The 18,053-nt window shown below is 41.4% G+C and overlaps 1 protein-coding gene across 2 annotated transcripts in view; it reads right to left on the bottom strand.

Annotated features, from left to right (window-relative positions):
• NFKB1 (nuclear factor kappa B subunit 1) overlaps nt 1-18,053 on the bottom strand; it is a 113,800-nt gene that overhangs the window by 11,840 nt on the left and 83,907 nt on the right. For both annotated transcript variants that reach the window (XM_087434649.1, XM_087434648.1), the window contains exons 11-16: nt 17,819-17,957; nt 11,115-11,258; nt 9,721-9,810; nt 8,202-8,378; nt 6,867-7,008; nt 3,392-3,506 (exon numbers count right to left, since the gene is read on the bottom strand). In XM_087434649.1, coding sequence (XP_087290775.1) covers nt 3,392-3,506; nt 6,867-7,008; nt 8,202-8,378; nt 9,721-9,810; nt 11,115-11,258; nt 17,819-17,957 — 807 coding nt within the window. The remainder of the gene's footprint in view (nt 1-3,391; nt 3,507-6,866; nt 7,009-8,201; nt 8,379-9,720; nt 9,811-11,114; nt 11,259-17,818; nt 17,958-18,053) is intronic.

Raw genomic sequence — 18,053 nt, 5'->3', positions numbered from 1 at the left:
TTAGATTTTATTTTATTTTATTTTTTTTTAAATTTTATTTATTTATTTATTTTTTTCCCCCAAAGCCCCAGTAGATAGTTGTATGTCATAGCTGCACATCCTTCTAGTTGCTGTATGTGGGACGCGGCCTCAGCATGGCCGGAGGAGCGGTGTGTCAGTGCGCGCCTGGGATCCGAACCTGGGCCGCCAGCAGCAGAGCGCGCGCACTTAACCGCCAAGCCACAGGTCCCGCCCAGGCTTAGATTTTAAACCCATGATTATATCTTAAACAATTACACAATGTGGGGATCCAGGAATCCTTATGCTATGCCTGTTGGCATGTGGACTTACACAGACATTCTACAGAGCCAAGTATACAAATGCAAATACAAATGCCCCAGCATATATATCTGAGTGACACAAATCCACAAAGGGACATGGGTGAGGATATTCACTGCAGTATTGTCTATAGAGGTGGAAGCAAGAAGCTGGTTAAGTGTCCAATGCTGGGGAACAGGCACTTTACAGGTGGAGATGTGCACTACAGGATTCTCTGCAGGAGCAGAAACAGTGAACTAGCTGTATACACAGGTGCGCAGATAAATCCTATAAACAGTAAAGGCAGAAATACAGTGATGTAGCACAAAGCCACTTAAGCATTTTAAAATACATGTGTGGAGAACTATACAGACACACACAAATGACTGCATTACAACTGGTGAGGCCCGAATAAGATCTGTGGATGGTACCAATGTCAATGTCCTGGTTTTGATACTGTACTATAGTTACACAAGATGTTACCATTGGGGGAAACTGAGTGAAGGGTACATAAGACTTCCTGGTACATTTTTTTGCAACTACCTATGAATCTATAATTATATCAAATTAAAAATTAAAGAAAAAGGTTAATGCAGAGCAAGAGCAGTATGTATAATATAAGGTGGATTGTGTGTGAGAGTATACTAAAATACCTATCTATTTAAAGTATATATGTTTACATAGCCAATACCTGGGAAAGCACTTGCAAACACAATAGTTATATCTGGGAGTGGGGCTGGGAACATGTGTATGCTGCCAGGGAGGGCAACTTAGATTCTCCAATGTATATCTTCAGGAACCATTTTAAAAACTATGCATATATATTTATAATAATTAAAAACATAAAAGAAAAAATACAGGCACGAAAAACCCCACTAGTGTTTTATAGGAACATATGCAAATGAAACAATCCATATCAAACACACTAGAGTGGTGGTCTGTGTTGAGGGGAGGGGAACAGAGAGGAAAACGGGGTTTAAAGGGAATACATTTCCAAATTATTTTCAGAAAAATTCGAACTCTATGCACTGGGATTATTTTGAGTGTGTCTCTAGAGGGTGGGTGGGGAGAGAGATTTGATCATGACAGATGGCCACCGAAATGTACTAAGATTAGTGAAAGATATTTTGGGAGAATGTTTAAGACGATTGCCAAATAATCCAAATTACTTAGAGAACTGTGTAATTTCCCATCAAGAATAGTTAACAGAGAACCTTTACAACAGAAAGATTAGAGTCCAAATCCTAGCCTTTTCTAGTTCTCAAATCAGAGTTCCCACTGGGTGTGTTCTGGAGGCCTTGAAGGCATACCAGGGGAACCAGAATCCTTGCCCATTAAGGAGAGGAGTGGAAAGGAGGGGAAAAAATGGACCTGTATTCTCCTCAGAGTCCCCAAATGAGAAGGCACACAAGTGTCAAAGGTGGTGGTTTCAGGGCTTTCTCTCTAGCACACTGGAGAGTCTCAATACGTGTAACCAAATGATACAGCGGGAGTTCCGCACATAATAAATCACAACTATTAATCCCATCCTGTGGTGTCCTTTGCAGGTCCTATTTATAAACAGAAAAACAAGTAATTGCTTGAGTCTGACCTACAGGCCATGAAGTTGAGCAGTCTTTAAAAGGAGGACCGAGATGCGATGACCTCCACTCCTGGTTTTATTTGTCCGCTTGTGATGGTGAAAGCCCGAGAGACTCAAATGACTTTCCAAACACCAGCCACCCACAAAACGGCATGAAAATTTGAAGAAGATATCCTTTAAATGTGTACCTAAAATCAGACCTCATCCTAGTTATTTTATTTATGAATCAGTGAAGAATCCTTGACTTCATTTTTCCTTAGATCTTAAGCACTATGGCCAGAGAAGAAGCCTAAAACCCAACATCCAATGAGAAATGGTTATTTTCCCCTTATTAGGAAAACAACTATCCACAGATAAAAATCTATTGAGAGCTATATGTAAACATTTTAGTACTTTTGCTTTGAGGAAATAAAAATGATTCACATCACCTGCTTTAAAAATTGAAAACTGAAGCAGTCACCTTTACGGTGTAAATAATTATATGTGACTGTTGTCCACATTTTTAGAATGAGAGAGATGCTTGAATCGGGCGTCCAAGCATACATTTAGGCCAAGGAGGACTGGGAAGTCACTTTGGTTTGAGAGAAAACAGAAAAGCTGAGAAGGAGGCAAGATAGGAGACTGGTATAGAAGACTGGTGGGGCCTAGACAGGCAGCAGGAGGGGAAAGTGCCCAGGACAGGGGGAGGGAGCGTCCCTGGACAGCGGGACCCTAGTTGCCTCCTGCCAGTGTGGCCCTTAGCCAGAGAGGCTGGCCCAGGTCTCCTGGCTCCCAACACCCAGCATCCAGGCTCTGGTTCTGCCCAAGCAGTTTCAATCTCCTTTCCTCACCTGAAATCTGCATGTGCCCATCGGGCAGCCTCACGGAGTCTCTAGCTAACTTCTCTCGCTGCAATATCTGAAGACTTCTGTAACAGAGTTCCTCAGGTTGCTTTTGAGCCCACCTAATTTCTATTTAAACCTGATCTGGGCAAAACTCTTTGGTGTTCCCTGTCTTCCTCACTTTGAGCCGTCTTTCTGTTTTTTGAAAGAACTTTTTCCTCCTCAAGCAACCTTTTTACCTTTTTGGATTCTGATTTCAGCACCCTTTGTTTGATATACGTTTAATCTAGATGTTGTCAAAATGTGTTTCAGCAGACTTCAAAATTCTCGTAAATTATTGGCTTTTCAAACTTAATTTTTTTCAATTTTATTTTTCTTGACAGATGTGATGTATTTACGCTAGGTTCTCCCTCTAAAATGGATCGACTCTTTGACAGATTTCTTAAGTTTAAAGTTTGCCTTCCCCCAGCAGGATGCTGAATTTCACTGTGGGGTGATTGCTATTATACCCACAGATCAGGGATTCTAATTCATAAAAGAACATTCCCAAGTAATGAACTTTTAGGATATTATCTACAAAGATGTTCTGTTGTATTTTCGCTACTGTTAACATTGTTAGAAATAACACAACACACACACACGTACAAACAATGGATTTTTCTGTAGTCGTCTCCTTAGTATTTCTGCTTACCTGGTAGAGATCATTTCTCATGTTGATAATGTCATCAGAAACCAAACCAGATGTGACTTCTAGCAGGTCCCTCACAAGTTGAGCATGAAGGTGGATGATTGCTAAGTGTAAGACACTGGAACGAAAACATGGCAGTAATAATCAACTAAAATGTTAATGAAAAAAAGATTCCCAAGATACGATTACACTTGCAGACTGAATCTGGCTCTCATACCTAGCTTTCTTTGGCCCCCAAATGTTGTGCATCTATAAAATGTCTTGACTCTGAGGTGGGTGATGCTCTACTGGCTACTCAAGGCTGCTACATTCATTTATCGTGCCTGCCTGGTCTCTGGGGACATAGAGGTTTGACCCCTTGAGGTGTAAAGGTGTCTGGGCTTTGAGGCAGAGAGACCTAAGTTCAAATCCCATCTCTGCCTCTGTGCTATGGTTTTGGGGCATTTTCTCCTCTAACTTTTCCCTGACATACAGATGACGTATGTAAAATGCCTGAACTAGGATCTGTTCAAAAAAATGTAGTTACCTCACCTAGTCCTGCTACCCTCCTCCAAAATACAGTGTGGTAGCTTTTTAAGATCTTTCTAGATCCCAAGAGGGGAGAATCGAGTCAGGCTTTTAACTACTGGGAGAAGACTCTCGAGGCAAACTTTTGAAGAAACAATGTCACTTCTCCTCCACAAATATTCCCTCTGCCTGGAGTGGTTTTGCTCCTCTTCTCTGCCTGGACAATGCCTCTCCATCCTTCATATTTCAGTTCAAACCTTACATCCTTGGAGAAGACTTTCCCAACTCCCTTGGCAGTGCAAGTTGTCTCCCCTCAAGTTCACTGCTTGGCTGGGCACCTGCAGTTTTTGATACCTCGTTATCCCTCTCTGGCCTGTGATCTGCTTGGAGGCTGCAGCCCCACAGCCCTGGCACACAGTTTAGGCACTAAAATAAGGATGACAGAACAAACCTAGGGGGTTACACTAATGAGGCTGAAAATATTGGTGGATGCCAAGCATCACTCCTAGGGAATAAATTTTTTTTAATTGTTAAAAAAACTTACTATAAAAATTAATTTGAAATGACTCAACAAAACAACAATAAAAGTGGCTCCTATTGATTTAGAGCTTCTACTTACCAGACTATGCTAAGCACTTAACGTATATTATCTTATTTATCAAAACAACAATTCTATGAGGTAGGGAATATTATCCTCATTTTTCAGATGATGAAACTGAGACTTACAGGTGTAACACAACTCAATCCAGGTCACATAGCTAGTGAGTGGTGACACTGGGCTTTAAGCCCAGCTCTGTCTTGCTCCAAAGCCATCTCTTAATCCCTTAAACCATCCTACTTCAGGGGTGTACGTGCACTACTCTGTCGAGTTGTGGATGAACATCTAAGAGGATGAATACTCCAAAGTAGGGATAGATTACGACGCAGAGCACAAAGTATCACACGGTGTCAGTACATCTGGGATTTGAGGCAGAGGCTGGATTTTCTCTAATTTAAAGATATTAGGTGTCATTTTATTCAGGCCACTTTCTTAGCAATAACAAGTATATTTTACTTGGGATTAACATGGGCACAGGAGGGCCTAAAACACTAAATTGTGATTTCATGACTTGAGAGGTATTTTTAAATGAATGATTTCAGGTTTCACTATCGTCTCTTGAGATGTGAGGCTGGAAGAGGACTCCTGAGAAGGAAGAGGACGTCTGACACACACATGATGCACAAATACCAAGAAAAAGGTCATACTTCAAAAACTGCCTAAAAATTTCCATGTGCAGCTCAGCATTTCATAGCAGAAGTACAGTCTCCCTCCCCCCACCCTCATGGGAATTTCCCCAATACCAGAATTTTTTATTTTATTTTTTTATTGTATTTTCTGTGATGACTAATGGCCACAGGATTCAGACCATTAGCTGAATATGACAAGCCCAATGAAAACAAGAGGCCTGAGCTGTGAAGGCCAAAAGCTATCCCTTGTCTACATCCTTATGAGGATTCCTCTTTGGTCTTCCCAAGTCGCACCTCTCTGGCCTCTAGGTGTGGCAAGCTCCGAGGCTGCCTGCATGAGCGTGCTTGGGGTCTCAGGAGGGGCTGTAAGTATTCATTTCCTGCGTGGGCAGGGAAGGCCACCTCCTCGGCCCCTCCACACATGGCCAGGGTTTTTCAGACCTCTCTGTGCCTTCCCCTCAATGCACCCACTTGAATGCACGAGCCTTGTATCCCTTTCTACAATGCTCCCTTCAAACACCAGCTGTCCCTTTCTAACTCGTATGTGCTCCTCTTAGATGTGTCAATTAGGCAGGTCCCTAAAAACGTCACTTGAAATGCTGCTGTCCTGTCTAACTGCTTTCTCTTGTGTGTTATATGCTATTGAATGCTAATTGGATTATTTAATCCTGTAAAAAACATTCTGCTGTTCATGACATTACACAAAGAAGGTTGTACTGGTTCCTCTCATACTGTATAACAAGGCCAGTGGTTATACCACATCCTTGGTTACGCTGCAAGGAATGAGAACAAAGGTCTCTGTTTGAAACCCTGAGGTTGGCACTTTCCTAAAGCATTTGGTTCAGGTTTTAAACTGAGGTTTTAAACACAGCGCTCAAGAGCTCTTCCACAGAAAAGGATTTCTCACTACTGACATTATTTTAGGAAGGTTTTAGGTAAGGCACTTGACTTGAATCTGAGGGCTCCTATCTTTTGTTATTTTTACAGGCTTTTGAGATCATTTGAGAAGTCTCAATGAAAGGACTAAGAGAACTGTTTTAGAAAGAAGCCAAGTGGCTTTGCAAATATAAGCTCAGTAACAGCAGGAATGGGAGGCGTGGTGTCTGGAATGTTAGCCTCCCACACAATGTGGGGTGGAGCAGTCACAGAGTCGGATCCACTCACAGATGGGTGACTGTTACCAGAAGCAGCAGAGGAGGAACCAGTACCTGGGAAGGAATGACAGCTGCCTCTTAGTCATTTGGTTGCTGTAGTTGTGCCGTCTGTACTGGGCTTTTTCTTGAGTAGCCCATCATTACAAACATGCAGTTGGGATAACAAGTGCTTTGGGGATTTGGTAGGACCAAATTTCATTTTTATACTATTCCAATAAATAAAGCAAATATTATTATTCCAATAAACAAATCTTTATTAAATATTATTTCAAATTTTATTCCAATAAATAAAACAAGGCTTTTCAAAAAGCACCACTCCCCCACACACACATGCGTTTTCCTGTCCAGAGTGCTGTACTCTTAGATGAGTATTCTGGCTATACTAGATTCCAAAAGGTGAGACCCACAGATCAGGAGAAGCAAATTATGCCACTCAACCTTACTGACATGCTATTTTCCTTGAGAGAGTGTTCCAGTTACAGGACCCAATAACCTCGATCAATTCTTCTTATCTCTAGCCAGCATGCATACGATGCTTCTCTCTCTTTCCTACCCTAAAACGACACTTGTTTGCAAAAGTCCTGACTTACCTGTCCCCATTCTCATCCTGCACTGCAGTAAGATGGCGCTGGACAGCCAGCAGCATCTTCACGTCTCCTGTCACCGCATAGTCAAAAAGGGCATTGGCATGCCTCTTGGCAAGCTGCATAGCCTTCTCTAGAAAGAGGTTATCTGCAAGGCAATGACCAGATCACAGTTGAGTTTCCTATACTTGTTCTACAGGTATGGCATGCTTGAGGCCAAAACCATCAGCATCAGTGGTCTGATACCTTGACACATATCGTTTTAGTTGAAAATGCTCCTTTCAGTGCTTCTGGATTGTGTTCACTAGAAAAACCACAATTGGACATTGGCTCACTGACAAATATAGACGCTGATCTGGAAAAGCTGTCTACAGTTTATTAGGGGGAAAGGAGTTCCCAAATGTCTGTTATTTTAAGGGGAACAATCAGTCTCCAAATAATACTGATTGGATTTTGTCACAATTATAAATAATCAATCTTTTGGTGAAATAATCCTTTATTGGAGTCTTGAACAACTCTCTTGCTAGGCAAAGTGTCAAAAAACAGTCTCTGCCACAGAGAGACAGACTATCCATGAACTATTGGTATTTTTGTAAAGTTTGCTTCCTGAAGGTTAGGGCAAGTCAAATTGCCACCCACGGGCCAAATCCTTTGCGTGGTGTGTATTTATATGGCCCCCTGGCTAAGCATGGTTTGTACATTTTTAAAGGGGTGTAAAAAAGAAAGAATATGCGACAGATACCATATGTGGCCACCAAGTCTAAATATTTACTAACTTTCCCTTTACAGAAAATGTCTTCCAAGTACAATCTAGGATGACCTAGACCCATGACACATACACTAATGAGTACCAGTACAAAATACACACGAAAGAGCACTGTCCCTCCTAATCCTAATTCCTCAAAGAGGATATCAGGATGAAAGCAAAAGCTCTTATTTTCAGGCAAAGTTCCACTTCAGTACGACAGTCAAGCTACAGTCTAGAGAGGGAGACCGTTCATGTTATGGAAACTGTTCTCGATTATCTGTGGTAGAAATGAGTTAGATTATCTCTTACGATACCCTAAAGCTGCATGATGATGACTGGAGAATGCATATGTGAATTTCCATACTGTATATTCAAAGATGACACGGGAAAATGGAAACCCCAGGGTGAATAAGATGAGCTGACACATGCTTTCCCAAAGGCAGATGGACGCTGAAGAGCACATTGAACTAGATATTGATGTAGCATCTTCAGATCAACGGAAAATAAACTTTCTTCCGGAAACAGCTTCTACACCTAGAACTGACCATCTCCTCACCAACCAATACAATGCAATAATCTGGGTGCTCACTTACCCTGAAACTTGGAATTCTCTTTCTTTACTCCTGCTGCGTGCGTCAGAGTAACCTCATCATCCTCATCCCTGGACTCCTTATCTTGTGCTGTGGTTTCGGTTACTTTCCCGAAGACATTTACAGTCTCTCTGTCATCACTCTCGTCACAACTTTCAGGGTCATTTTTACATGGGGCATCTATGGTTCCCAAGATAAAAGAAAAAACATCAGCCTTTTCTCAGTAAAATCTATTAGTTAAGTTATAATTCACTTTTTCAACGAAGTTGAGATAAAGGTAGGAGGCAAGTTTACTGCAAAGAAAAAAGAAAAACAATAATTTAAAATTCCTTTTAAAATGGTCATTCAATAAGTAATACGTTTTGGAGTTATTTTAAACTCTCACTTCTGGAAAACATTTTTTTAATTGAGATACAATTGACACATACATAATATTAATTTCAGGTGTACAATATAATGATTTGATATTTATATATATTGCAAAATGATCACCACAGTAAGTCTAGTTAACTTCGTCACCATACATAGCTACAAAAATTTTTTTTCTTGTGATAACTTTTAAGATCTTAAAAAACATTTATTTTTATACTTCTAAAAACTTACATCTCATTCTGCTTATTCGTAAAAGAGAAAAATGAAGTAAAGCTCTTCTGTGAATTGCAGGGAAGTGGAATTTTTAAAGTTCTTGAAAGCAGAGCACTTATTTTTTCCTAATGCTAATTAACCAAGCAAGTGGTAGAGACGTGAGCTCAACTCCCATTCTCGTGTGGGAGCTATCTAGTCGCCACTTCCGAGCCTGCTCTTTTACTACGTTCTCTGATAGGCACTAGGAAAGCACCGAGCTTTATGGGCAGACGGGCTTCAAATAGCGGTTCTGTCTCTAACAGACAGGTGCCTCCAGCGAGTGAAGGACCCTCTCGGAGCCTCAGTGTCCTCTGTCTGTAAGATGGAGATACTAATATGCTCCTCACAGAGCAATTATGAGGATTACAGTTCACGCCCGCGGAAGCACCTGGCATAAGCAGGCATGCAGTCCAAGCGAAGACGCTGTTGTGATTTCCTCGATGGGCACATGAGAACGGACGTGTGTGAACACACGCACACATGGGTGACAAGTCACTGTGGGGTGCACTCGATGGGAAAAGGCCATTCCTATAAATCTCAAAATGTCGTCAAAAGTGTGGTATTTGAGAAAAAAAGAGAGAATAGGTAAGTTTGGTGACTTTTTCATGTTTGAATGGTCAGGTATCTCTATATCCCTTTTAAATATTCTTTTCTTCCCCATTCACGCCACTTAGAAAGTAAATATATAAATATAAACATGACATCAGGAATAGAATTTATACTCTCCATAGGAGACAATAATTTTTTGGAAAAGTCTCTTCTTAATTTATTTGCATTCATCAATTTTTTTCAAGATGATAATGTTGTGATAAGTAATGATAAAAAAAACCTTTTGGCATTAATTAATTTTTTTGTTCCTTCCTCAGGATTAAAAAAACCCAAAAAACAAACGTCTTACCATGCTTCATACCAGCATTAGATTTAGTGGTTCCAGGGTGGAAGGTAATTCCGCCATATGTAGGAAATCCGTAGTGGGGAAAGCCGTACCCTGCAACGGTAAGTCAAACGCACGAACTCTCAGGACAGCTGTTTCCAGGAGGACTCGGCAAACCTCAGTAACCTTCCCTCAGGGGAGCACAGGCTTTGGTGGGGGAGGGCAGTGTGCCCAACCCGGGGCTTCTGCTGAGAGCTAGTGAGACATGTCGTGGGAGTCCTGGGACAACAGAATTGCACTCTGGCAAAGTTTGCATTTTGGCAACTCAGGCAGCGCCCAGGCTTGGGACAGCACGGAGAAGATCATGCTGGAGAAAGTCTCCCACTCCTGCGCGGAGGGGAGAGGAGACGGTGAGTGGTCACCACCCACACTCGGACTTGCTGACACACAAGATAGTGCAATAACCTCTGAAGGGGAAAACTGAACCAAACAAAATACAGAAAAATATACTGACTCCTCAACAGAAACATGGTCACCACTGTCCATTCTCATGCATGTTTGGTGGAAGCATAAACGGGAAAAACTCTTTGGGGAAGCAGCAGGTATTAGATGCCATACTCTCTGACAAAGTAATTTTACTTCAAAGAATATAATTTACAAAAATAACCTAGAATAAAAGAAAAGCAATGTGGATAGAGGAGTCCAGTACAGCATTTTATATAAAAACAAGTAAATTATACTATGGTTTGTTCACTTGATGAAATATTACAAGTCATTAAAATGATGCTTAAAAAAATTATGCTCACATAAAGTTTATACTACCATGGGGAAATGCTTATGTTAATTCATTAGGGAAAAGCAGCATATATGACTCTATAGATGCAATCATGATGTGAGGATAATAAATAGCTAACAGAAGTGAATGGATTAAAATACTGTCCATAATGAGGACCACAGCTGTACTCGGGAAATGCATAAAAATACACTATAAAGTATGCACAGAAAAATAAGAAGTAGTTAACCTTCAATGGCAGGCTTTCATGTATTTTCAAATTTTCTACAATGTAGTACATATAATATGAAAACTTTTCAGTGTTTCCAAAGAATACCAAGAGAACTATGCCAAAAAAGAAAAAAAAAGAGAAAATATACCAAAATGTTAATAGAAGTATTCTTTGTATAACTGGCCTTGGGTGACTTTTTTTTTGTTACAGTTTTTGGTATTATCTACATCTTGTAAAATGAACACGCATTTCTTTGAAAAAAACTATACTGCTGGAAATTTTAATTAATTTAATATATTATACTCAATAATGTCACAGCCACTCAACCCAGAGACAAGGTGGGAAGTCTAGGAAAAGAAACTTACACCCACTCCGATGTGAAAAAGCTTTAGAAAGAACAGACTTGATTCGTACCTGGACCTGTGCTTCCAGCACCCCCTCCTCCACCGCCACTGCCAAACATGCCGCCACCTCCAGCTCCGGCACCACTGCCGCCGCCGAAACTATCCGAGAAGTTAGGCATGAGCTTCTGCCGTTTCCTCTGCACTTCCTCTTTATCTGTATTTAAAGGAAGAGAAACCAGAGGAGAAAAGATTGATTCAGTTCCACTACTAGCCACAGAAAGAATATTGATTCTGATGGTATTTTTAAACATCTTAAAGGGAAATAGAAAGCACCCAAGGAGGAAGAGATGCCAAATTTCAAGAAGCATCATATTTATTCCAATGGATACCAAGACCAAGAATCAGCCTCAGAGAGACCACAGAAACAGTCCACACCCAAATCCTCTCTACAACAGTTTCTTAAGTTCCCAATGTCAATCAAACTAGTGAGGGTCTAGACTGCCCATCAAAGATGAAGATACTGAAGATAAGAAAAACATTGGGCATTTTCACTTGGTCATACAGAACAACTAGGACCAAGTAGCTAACATATTTATTATGTATTTACTATGCGCTCAGTGTTGGGCATGAAGAGAAGTATGGCATCATGTCTGTGCTGTTAAGACCCTCCAGTATAATTTCAAGGTTGGGGGAAAGACACTATAGTGCTACACAGTACACGTTAAATTCATGGTGCAAACCAGTATTCCAGAAGTTCAAGGAAGGACTTCTAGGAAGTCCCTTTGGGCTGGAAAATTCTGGAAAGGCTTCTCAGGATAAACTTTATATCAGGAGAGGGCACAGGGAAGATGTTCTGGGAAGGGAAAGCAATGAAGGAAAGAATGTGTACCATGTGCTTATGAAAACAGCAGCGGATCAGTTCAGCTGAAGAGAAAGTTTAGTATGAGGAATTCTTGAGAAATGGGGCTGGTTTGGGCCACACTGTGGAGCACTGGATTATGAACCTAAGGGATTTAACCTACAGGCAGGAGAGCCACTGAACGTTTCTGAACTGCGGAATGATGCGCACAGGATGGTATATTAGGAAGATTCATCTGTCACTGGTGTGTAGGACAAAATAAAGAGTCAAAGTGAGAGGCAGAGACAGTACACACATAAGGTGGTGGAGGCTGTTCCTCAGCAGTCAGCATGATCACAAAAATGGGTGGACCCTAGAGAGAGGGCTCTGCAGCTGCTGGTGACTGAGAGATATGGGAGGCTAGAGGTCTAGGCCCACCCCTTGACTAAAATACAGTGATGCCCTGAGACTTCTGCGTGTCCGGGTCTAGCTGCCATTTAGACTTTCTTCCCTCATTCCTCACCGGGATGCTGTGTTTCTCTCTTGCTTCTCAAGATCTGTGCTTCCCACCAGCCCTGCATTCTCTCACTGCCTTTGTGGTCTATTACTGCGTTCTTATTTCTTCCTTCTGTTTCCCTTTCTTTCTCTTCTCTGATTTTCCTACCATATATTTTTTTTATCCTTTCTCTCTTCTGGGCTGAAGGGGTGAAGGAAGATTTTTGTTTAAATTAAATAAATAGTCAATGTGGTATTCTCTTTTTCAATCAGCAGCCCAATACTTAACAACTGTCCTATTTCTGATTCTTCAATGTCAGTTTTGGTCACTGTTTATGTTCAGAAAGATCTTCACTGATTTCTAATTCTGTGGTTCTTTTAGTCATCCCAGGGCTGGAGAGAACGCTGCTGTTTACTGATTATCTCATGATCATCTGAGTGCAGCTGAAAGATGAAGCAGGGGACAGTAGGGTAGCAAAGCACACTTAAAAATAATCATTAAAAAACTGATCATGTCCAGACTTGTTAGGAAGAAAAAAGCCAACATGGGTCAACTTTGAAGAAAATGTGTTTCCACTAGAAAAGAGTGACCTCAAAGTGGAGAAATCTTAACAATTTCCTTATCAAAGGTCTAGGGCAGATTTATAAAATTTCTCCCTCATCAGCTGTACCATAACTAACTAATAGTCATACTTATTACTCACCCTATAGACTGTTGATCTCACATGGAATATTAGTTCATCAGAAATATGAAACACAGGAGGGAAGCAGACAACTGATTTATCTTCAGAAATAAATGCTACCTACTGACACACTTTGTAGCAAAGAGATCATTTGGCATTTGCTATATACTCCTTTTGACATACAAAACAGAGATATTCACTGGTTATATTTCACTGTAAAATGGGAATTTTTAAGAGTCAATTTAAAAAATATCAACTATCCTACAGCCATTAAGATTTCAATGACAAAAAACTGATAGAGAAAATTCCACATGACAAGTTTTTTAATAAAAGACCTTGCAGTCTGAATTTCCATGGAATTGATCATGGAGATTTTCACACTGGGTTCATTTCTCCTTGTGGTCTGCGTTTGGCAGTGGCACCACAGGAGGTACCATGAAACATGAACCTATTCTAGAAGGACCTGAACGGCCACTCACTACAAGCCCTCCTTTTACAGAAGAGGAAACTGAAGCTGTGATGACTGAGAAACTTGTCTGAGGTCAGGGCAGAGTGAAGATCAGAGCTGAAGTCTAGTGAGCTTTCCATTATATCAGGCCATCATTCTTTGAGAAAGACTCCAAGATATCTTTGCTTCCTTTAATAATCGATGATTTAAGATAATGGTTTAGTTCACAAATGTAGATAAACTTTTGGCCTCTACCACCTTAGCTGTGCATGTGCCTCAAAAGTCCCTCATTCTCATTTTTCAGGTTCTAATTTGCCAGTAATGGTGCATGTATATTTCCTGACCATACTTTTCATAATTTAAAGATTATGATTCTGTTTCTTCCTAATTTCCATCTTTTCAAACTGAAAAGGCATTATTGTCTTTCTTTGCTTTTGTATAGTGGTTTCTCAAACTGTCTTCTTCCCTTGTCAATCATCCCTCTGGTGAATATTTTAATTGTCTTCCCTGGACCCAATCATCTCTCCGCGAGGTTTTTATGAGGTATAATGTCAATGGCCATAGAGGATGCAGAGGTTAGGCCTGGATGATTCTGTACAACAAGAGGAATATGTCTTTCTTTGTCTAACGTCCTACTTGATGGCACCCACCAAATTACTAGCCTTTTGGATAAGGATGGCAACTTGGTTGGTCAATCAACAAGTCAGCTCTCTGATATCTAATAAGCATCTACTATGTGACATATTCTATTCTAGATGCTGGAGATCCAGCAATGATCATGAAAGACCTAAAGAATATTCTTCCAACTGGAGGTAGAAAAAAGACAACAGACACATAAATTACTAGATAAGACAATTTTACATATTTATAAAACAATGAAGAATATAAAATTAGGCAACAAGATAGGGAGTGACTGCAGGAGCTGGGGCCAGTGGAAGGTGTGTTCAATGACTACTGAGAAATGTATACAATGATCCTCTGGGTTGTATAGTTTGGACTTATTTTCATATACTTATTCTTATGTTAAGAGTCATGACCAGTCACGTGTCTGATGTGATTATTTCTCCTTGTGATTATTTCATTTTGGGATTATATAATCCAGAAGGTTTTATAGACTAAGGTAATTTGTTATCTTTTTTTTTTTTTAGGACTGGTAGACACTTTTATTTTTATTTACTTATTTTCATTTTTTTGAGGAAGATTGGCCCTGAGCTAACATCTGTTGCCAATCTTCCTCCTTTTTTCCTTATTTCTCCCCAAAGCCCCAGTAGATAGCTGTATGTCATCATTGTACATCCTTCTAGTTGCTCTATGTTGTACATCCTTCTAGTTGCTCTATGTGGGACACTGCCTCAGCATGGCTTGATGAGTGGTCAGTAGGTCTGCGATCAGGATCCGAACCAGCAAACCCCAGGCTGCCAAAGTGGAGCGTGCAAACTTAACTGCTACGCCACTTGGCTGGCCCTGTTATCTGTAGTAAAACAGTTCTAATCTCGCAATGACTCAATCACAATACATGTTGGCCATTCTCTCTATACAGCTCAACTGCTAAGTCTTATTTTTCCAGATGGTTCTTCCTACATTGTTTGTATTGCATGGAGCTTTTAGTCAATGATAGCCTGGAAAGTTAAGTGGTTGAAGCATACAGATGGGGTTTTGAACTTTCAGGAGAGCCCATCTCTAACTCCAGATTAGACAGCTCCTACTATGACAGGGTAGCAATGAAAGTAACAGTCTGGACACGCCCTTGCTGTGTCATACTCTTTTGATGTGCAGATACCACTAGGAAAGGTACACGGGCAGCCTAGAAACCAAGCTCAGCTCTTAGTGTTTCTAGGCTCATACATGTGTAGGTAATCTGGGTTTCCTTCTTTTATATGATTCTCTGTGTTAGAAAAATTGACACTATTATCAAGACACACATATATATATATATATTTTTTTTGGTGAGCAAGATCAGCCCTGAGCTAATATCCATGCCAATCCTCCTCTTTTTGCTGAGGAGGACTGGCCCTGGGGTAACACCTGTGCCCATCTTGCTCCACTTTATGTGGGACGCTGCCACAGCATGGCCTGGCAAGGGGTGCATCGGTGCACGCCCGGGATCCAAACCCGGGCCACCAGCAGCGGAGCGCGCGCACTTAACTGCTACGCCACAGGGCCAGTCCCTGAAGATATATTTTAAGAGATGAAATCTATATTTTTTCCTCAGAAAGTCCAAAAACTTTTGCCATGTTTCCCTTTTGCATCTACTTTTAAAGAAGGGTGTTTAATCCAACAAGGATTTTCAAATTTTATGCAGACTGAAGCATTCAGAAGACCTCGGCAGCTCTGCGGTGGGGGAGTGAAGAGAGAGGTGAGAGAGCTTCTGGGGAGGCCCAGTGGGCAGGGCTCTCCTCCACCACTACAACCAGACTCTATCTGGCCCATATACCGGGATTTGTGTGAAATTTCACGTGGAGAAACCAAAAGGCCCCTCTGCTGACAAGGTTTTCAAACCACCAGTAACAGAATGCACTACGAATCTGACCATCAGTGGAGAGGTCGCAACCTCAGAAAAGAAACAAGCACTCACGGAACCATCTTCTAATTGCTCCTGCCACAGCACGAATTCTAGGAAAAGAAAGCCCTCTTCCAAGATCACCCCTCACAAGTTGCCGTCACAGGACTCAGCCCCTTGTGGGTCGTGGCTGTGGCACCTCTGTGGTTTCTAGCCTCGGCCAGGACCTGGGTGCCTGTGACCGTCATTGTACTCACCTCCCTCCCTCTCCAGTCTCACTGCCCTCTGACCCAGGGGTTTCTAATGTTGTTTGTACCATGGCCCCTTTTGCAGTCTGGTGAAGTCTATGCATCTCTTCTTAGAATCACAGTTTTCAAAATGTAAAATACAAAACAGGATTGCAAAAAAACCTAATCATATTAAAGTACATTTCTATCCATGTACCCCCTGGGGGTCAGTGTTCTCCAGGTTAAGAAATACCTTTGAACAATTATCCAGTTTGGGGGCCTGTTACACTCATTCTGAGAGGATTCTTGACGCTGAATTCCCCACCCTGCCCTCTCAGGAGTTCCAGTCCTGCCTTTTGACGGGTCTGTTAGGAATCTACCACAGGAACCTAAAAGGCAACATGTTTTAAACTGAGCTCCCCTTTTGCCCACCCAAATCTACCTTTGCTCCCTTGACTCTTTCACCAACACAACCGTATTACAACCTTCCTAGGCAGGGATTCCCAGAACCAGCCGTGACTCCTGAATTTCTCCTTCACCCCCCTGTCAACCAGCATCTGGGTCTTCCTGATGCCATCGCTGCACTGCCTCTTGAACCCACCTTCCCCTTTCATTCCTTGCACTAATACCTTTCCTAACCTCACCCTTTCTCTTGGATCTTGCATTTTTCTTCTGACTCGTCTGCTGCCCAGATAGTCTCCTCAGTGACTGTATAAAGAAGTTGGAGCCATCATTACAAATCCAAACAGGCCTGGTCACTCCCTTGTCCAGAATCAATGCAGAATTCCTTAGCTGCCCATCACAGCACTGTACAGCCCGGCCCTGCCTTCCTCACCTGCCTGGGGCCTTCACTAGTCCGTCTCAGTGCTCATAACGCCCACTTCTCTCTGAATAGACACTAATTGTTTCAGCTACTGAGGTTCCCTAAGCCTAGGAAACCCTTTCCTTCTCTGTTTCACACCCACCTACTGAAATATATCCCCAATTTTAAGGACCTGGAAGAAGCCTTCTTCTTGTAGCTTCTGTAGAGTCAAGAGTTCTTGCTCCTCAGCATTCTCATAGGTGTTTATGAATGCTCTACTTTTGGAACTTACCAAATTCATAAATTTGCATTATAACCATCTAAGGAGACTATCATCTCCCCTTCTCGGTGTGCCTCTGTGAGGAAAAGAACGGTGCTTCATTCATTTTTACAGTTCTGCACTGCACAGTGGCTGAGTCTTCTGCTCTACTGCCGGAGGGCAGTTGTGGAGCGGCTGACTCTTCTACACAGCAAGCCTTATCCCTTTATCTCAACTGCCTGAACGCTGAGTTACCAATAAAAGATAGAGTCTCAGATTCAAAGACAAATTCTCAAATGTCTAAATCTCATAGAAGCTTGGTGGAAACAACATTATTTTAAAAGGCTGGATTGAACTGCATGACCCCAAAATGGTATATTACTCTCTCTTTTCTAAAAATAAGTACCATGGACCCAGGGGCCAGTTACTAGGAAGCTGTTCAAAGGAGGTGACTAACTGATCTTTTCTAATCAGCTTGTCCTCTTATTGGAACAAGCACAAGAATTTAAACAAGTGTGTTACCTTTGATTTCAGGGTAGTAGAGAAAAGGTTTTGGTTCGCTAGTTTCCAAGTCAGATTTCCTCCGAAGTTGGACGAACACAGAGGCTGGTTTTGTAATGTTGACATCTTTATACTTTGGAGTCTTGAAGACGATGGCAAACTGTAGGATACAAAGATCCAAATGTTGGGTAGGCTACATTTTTTTTTCCAGCAATGCTACTCATTAAATACACTCTTTATGTCCAATGTTTAGACA

This window comes from Ceratotherium simum, chromosome 8 (assembly GCF_057802395.1).
Source record: "Ceratotherium simum simum isolate JZ-2026a chromosome 8, ASM5780239v1, whole genome shotgun sequence".
NCBI classification, from domain to species: Eukaryota; Metazoa; Chordata; class Mammalia; order Perissodactyla; family Rhinocerotidae; genus Ceratotherium; species Ceratotherium simum.
This window is presented reverse-complemented; position numbering and strand designations above follow the sequence as displayed.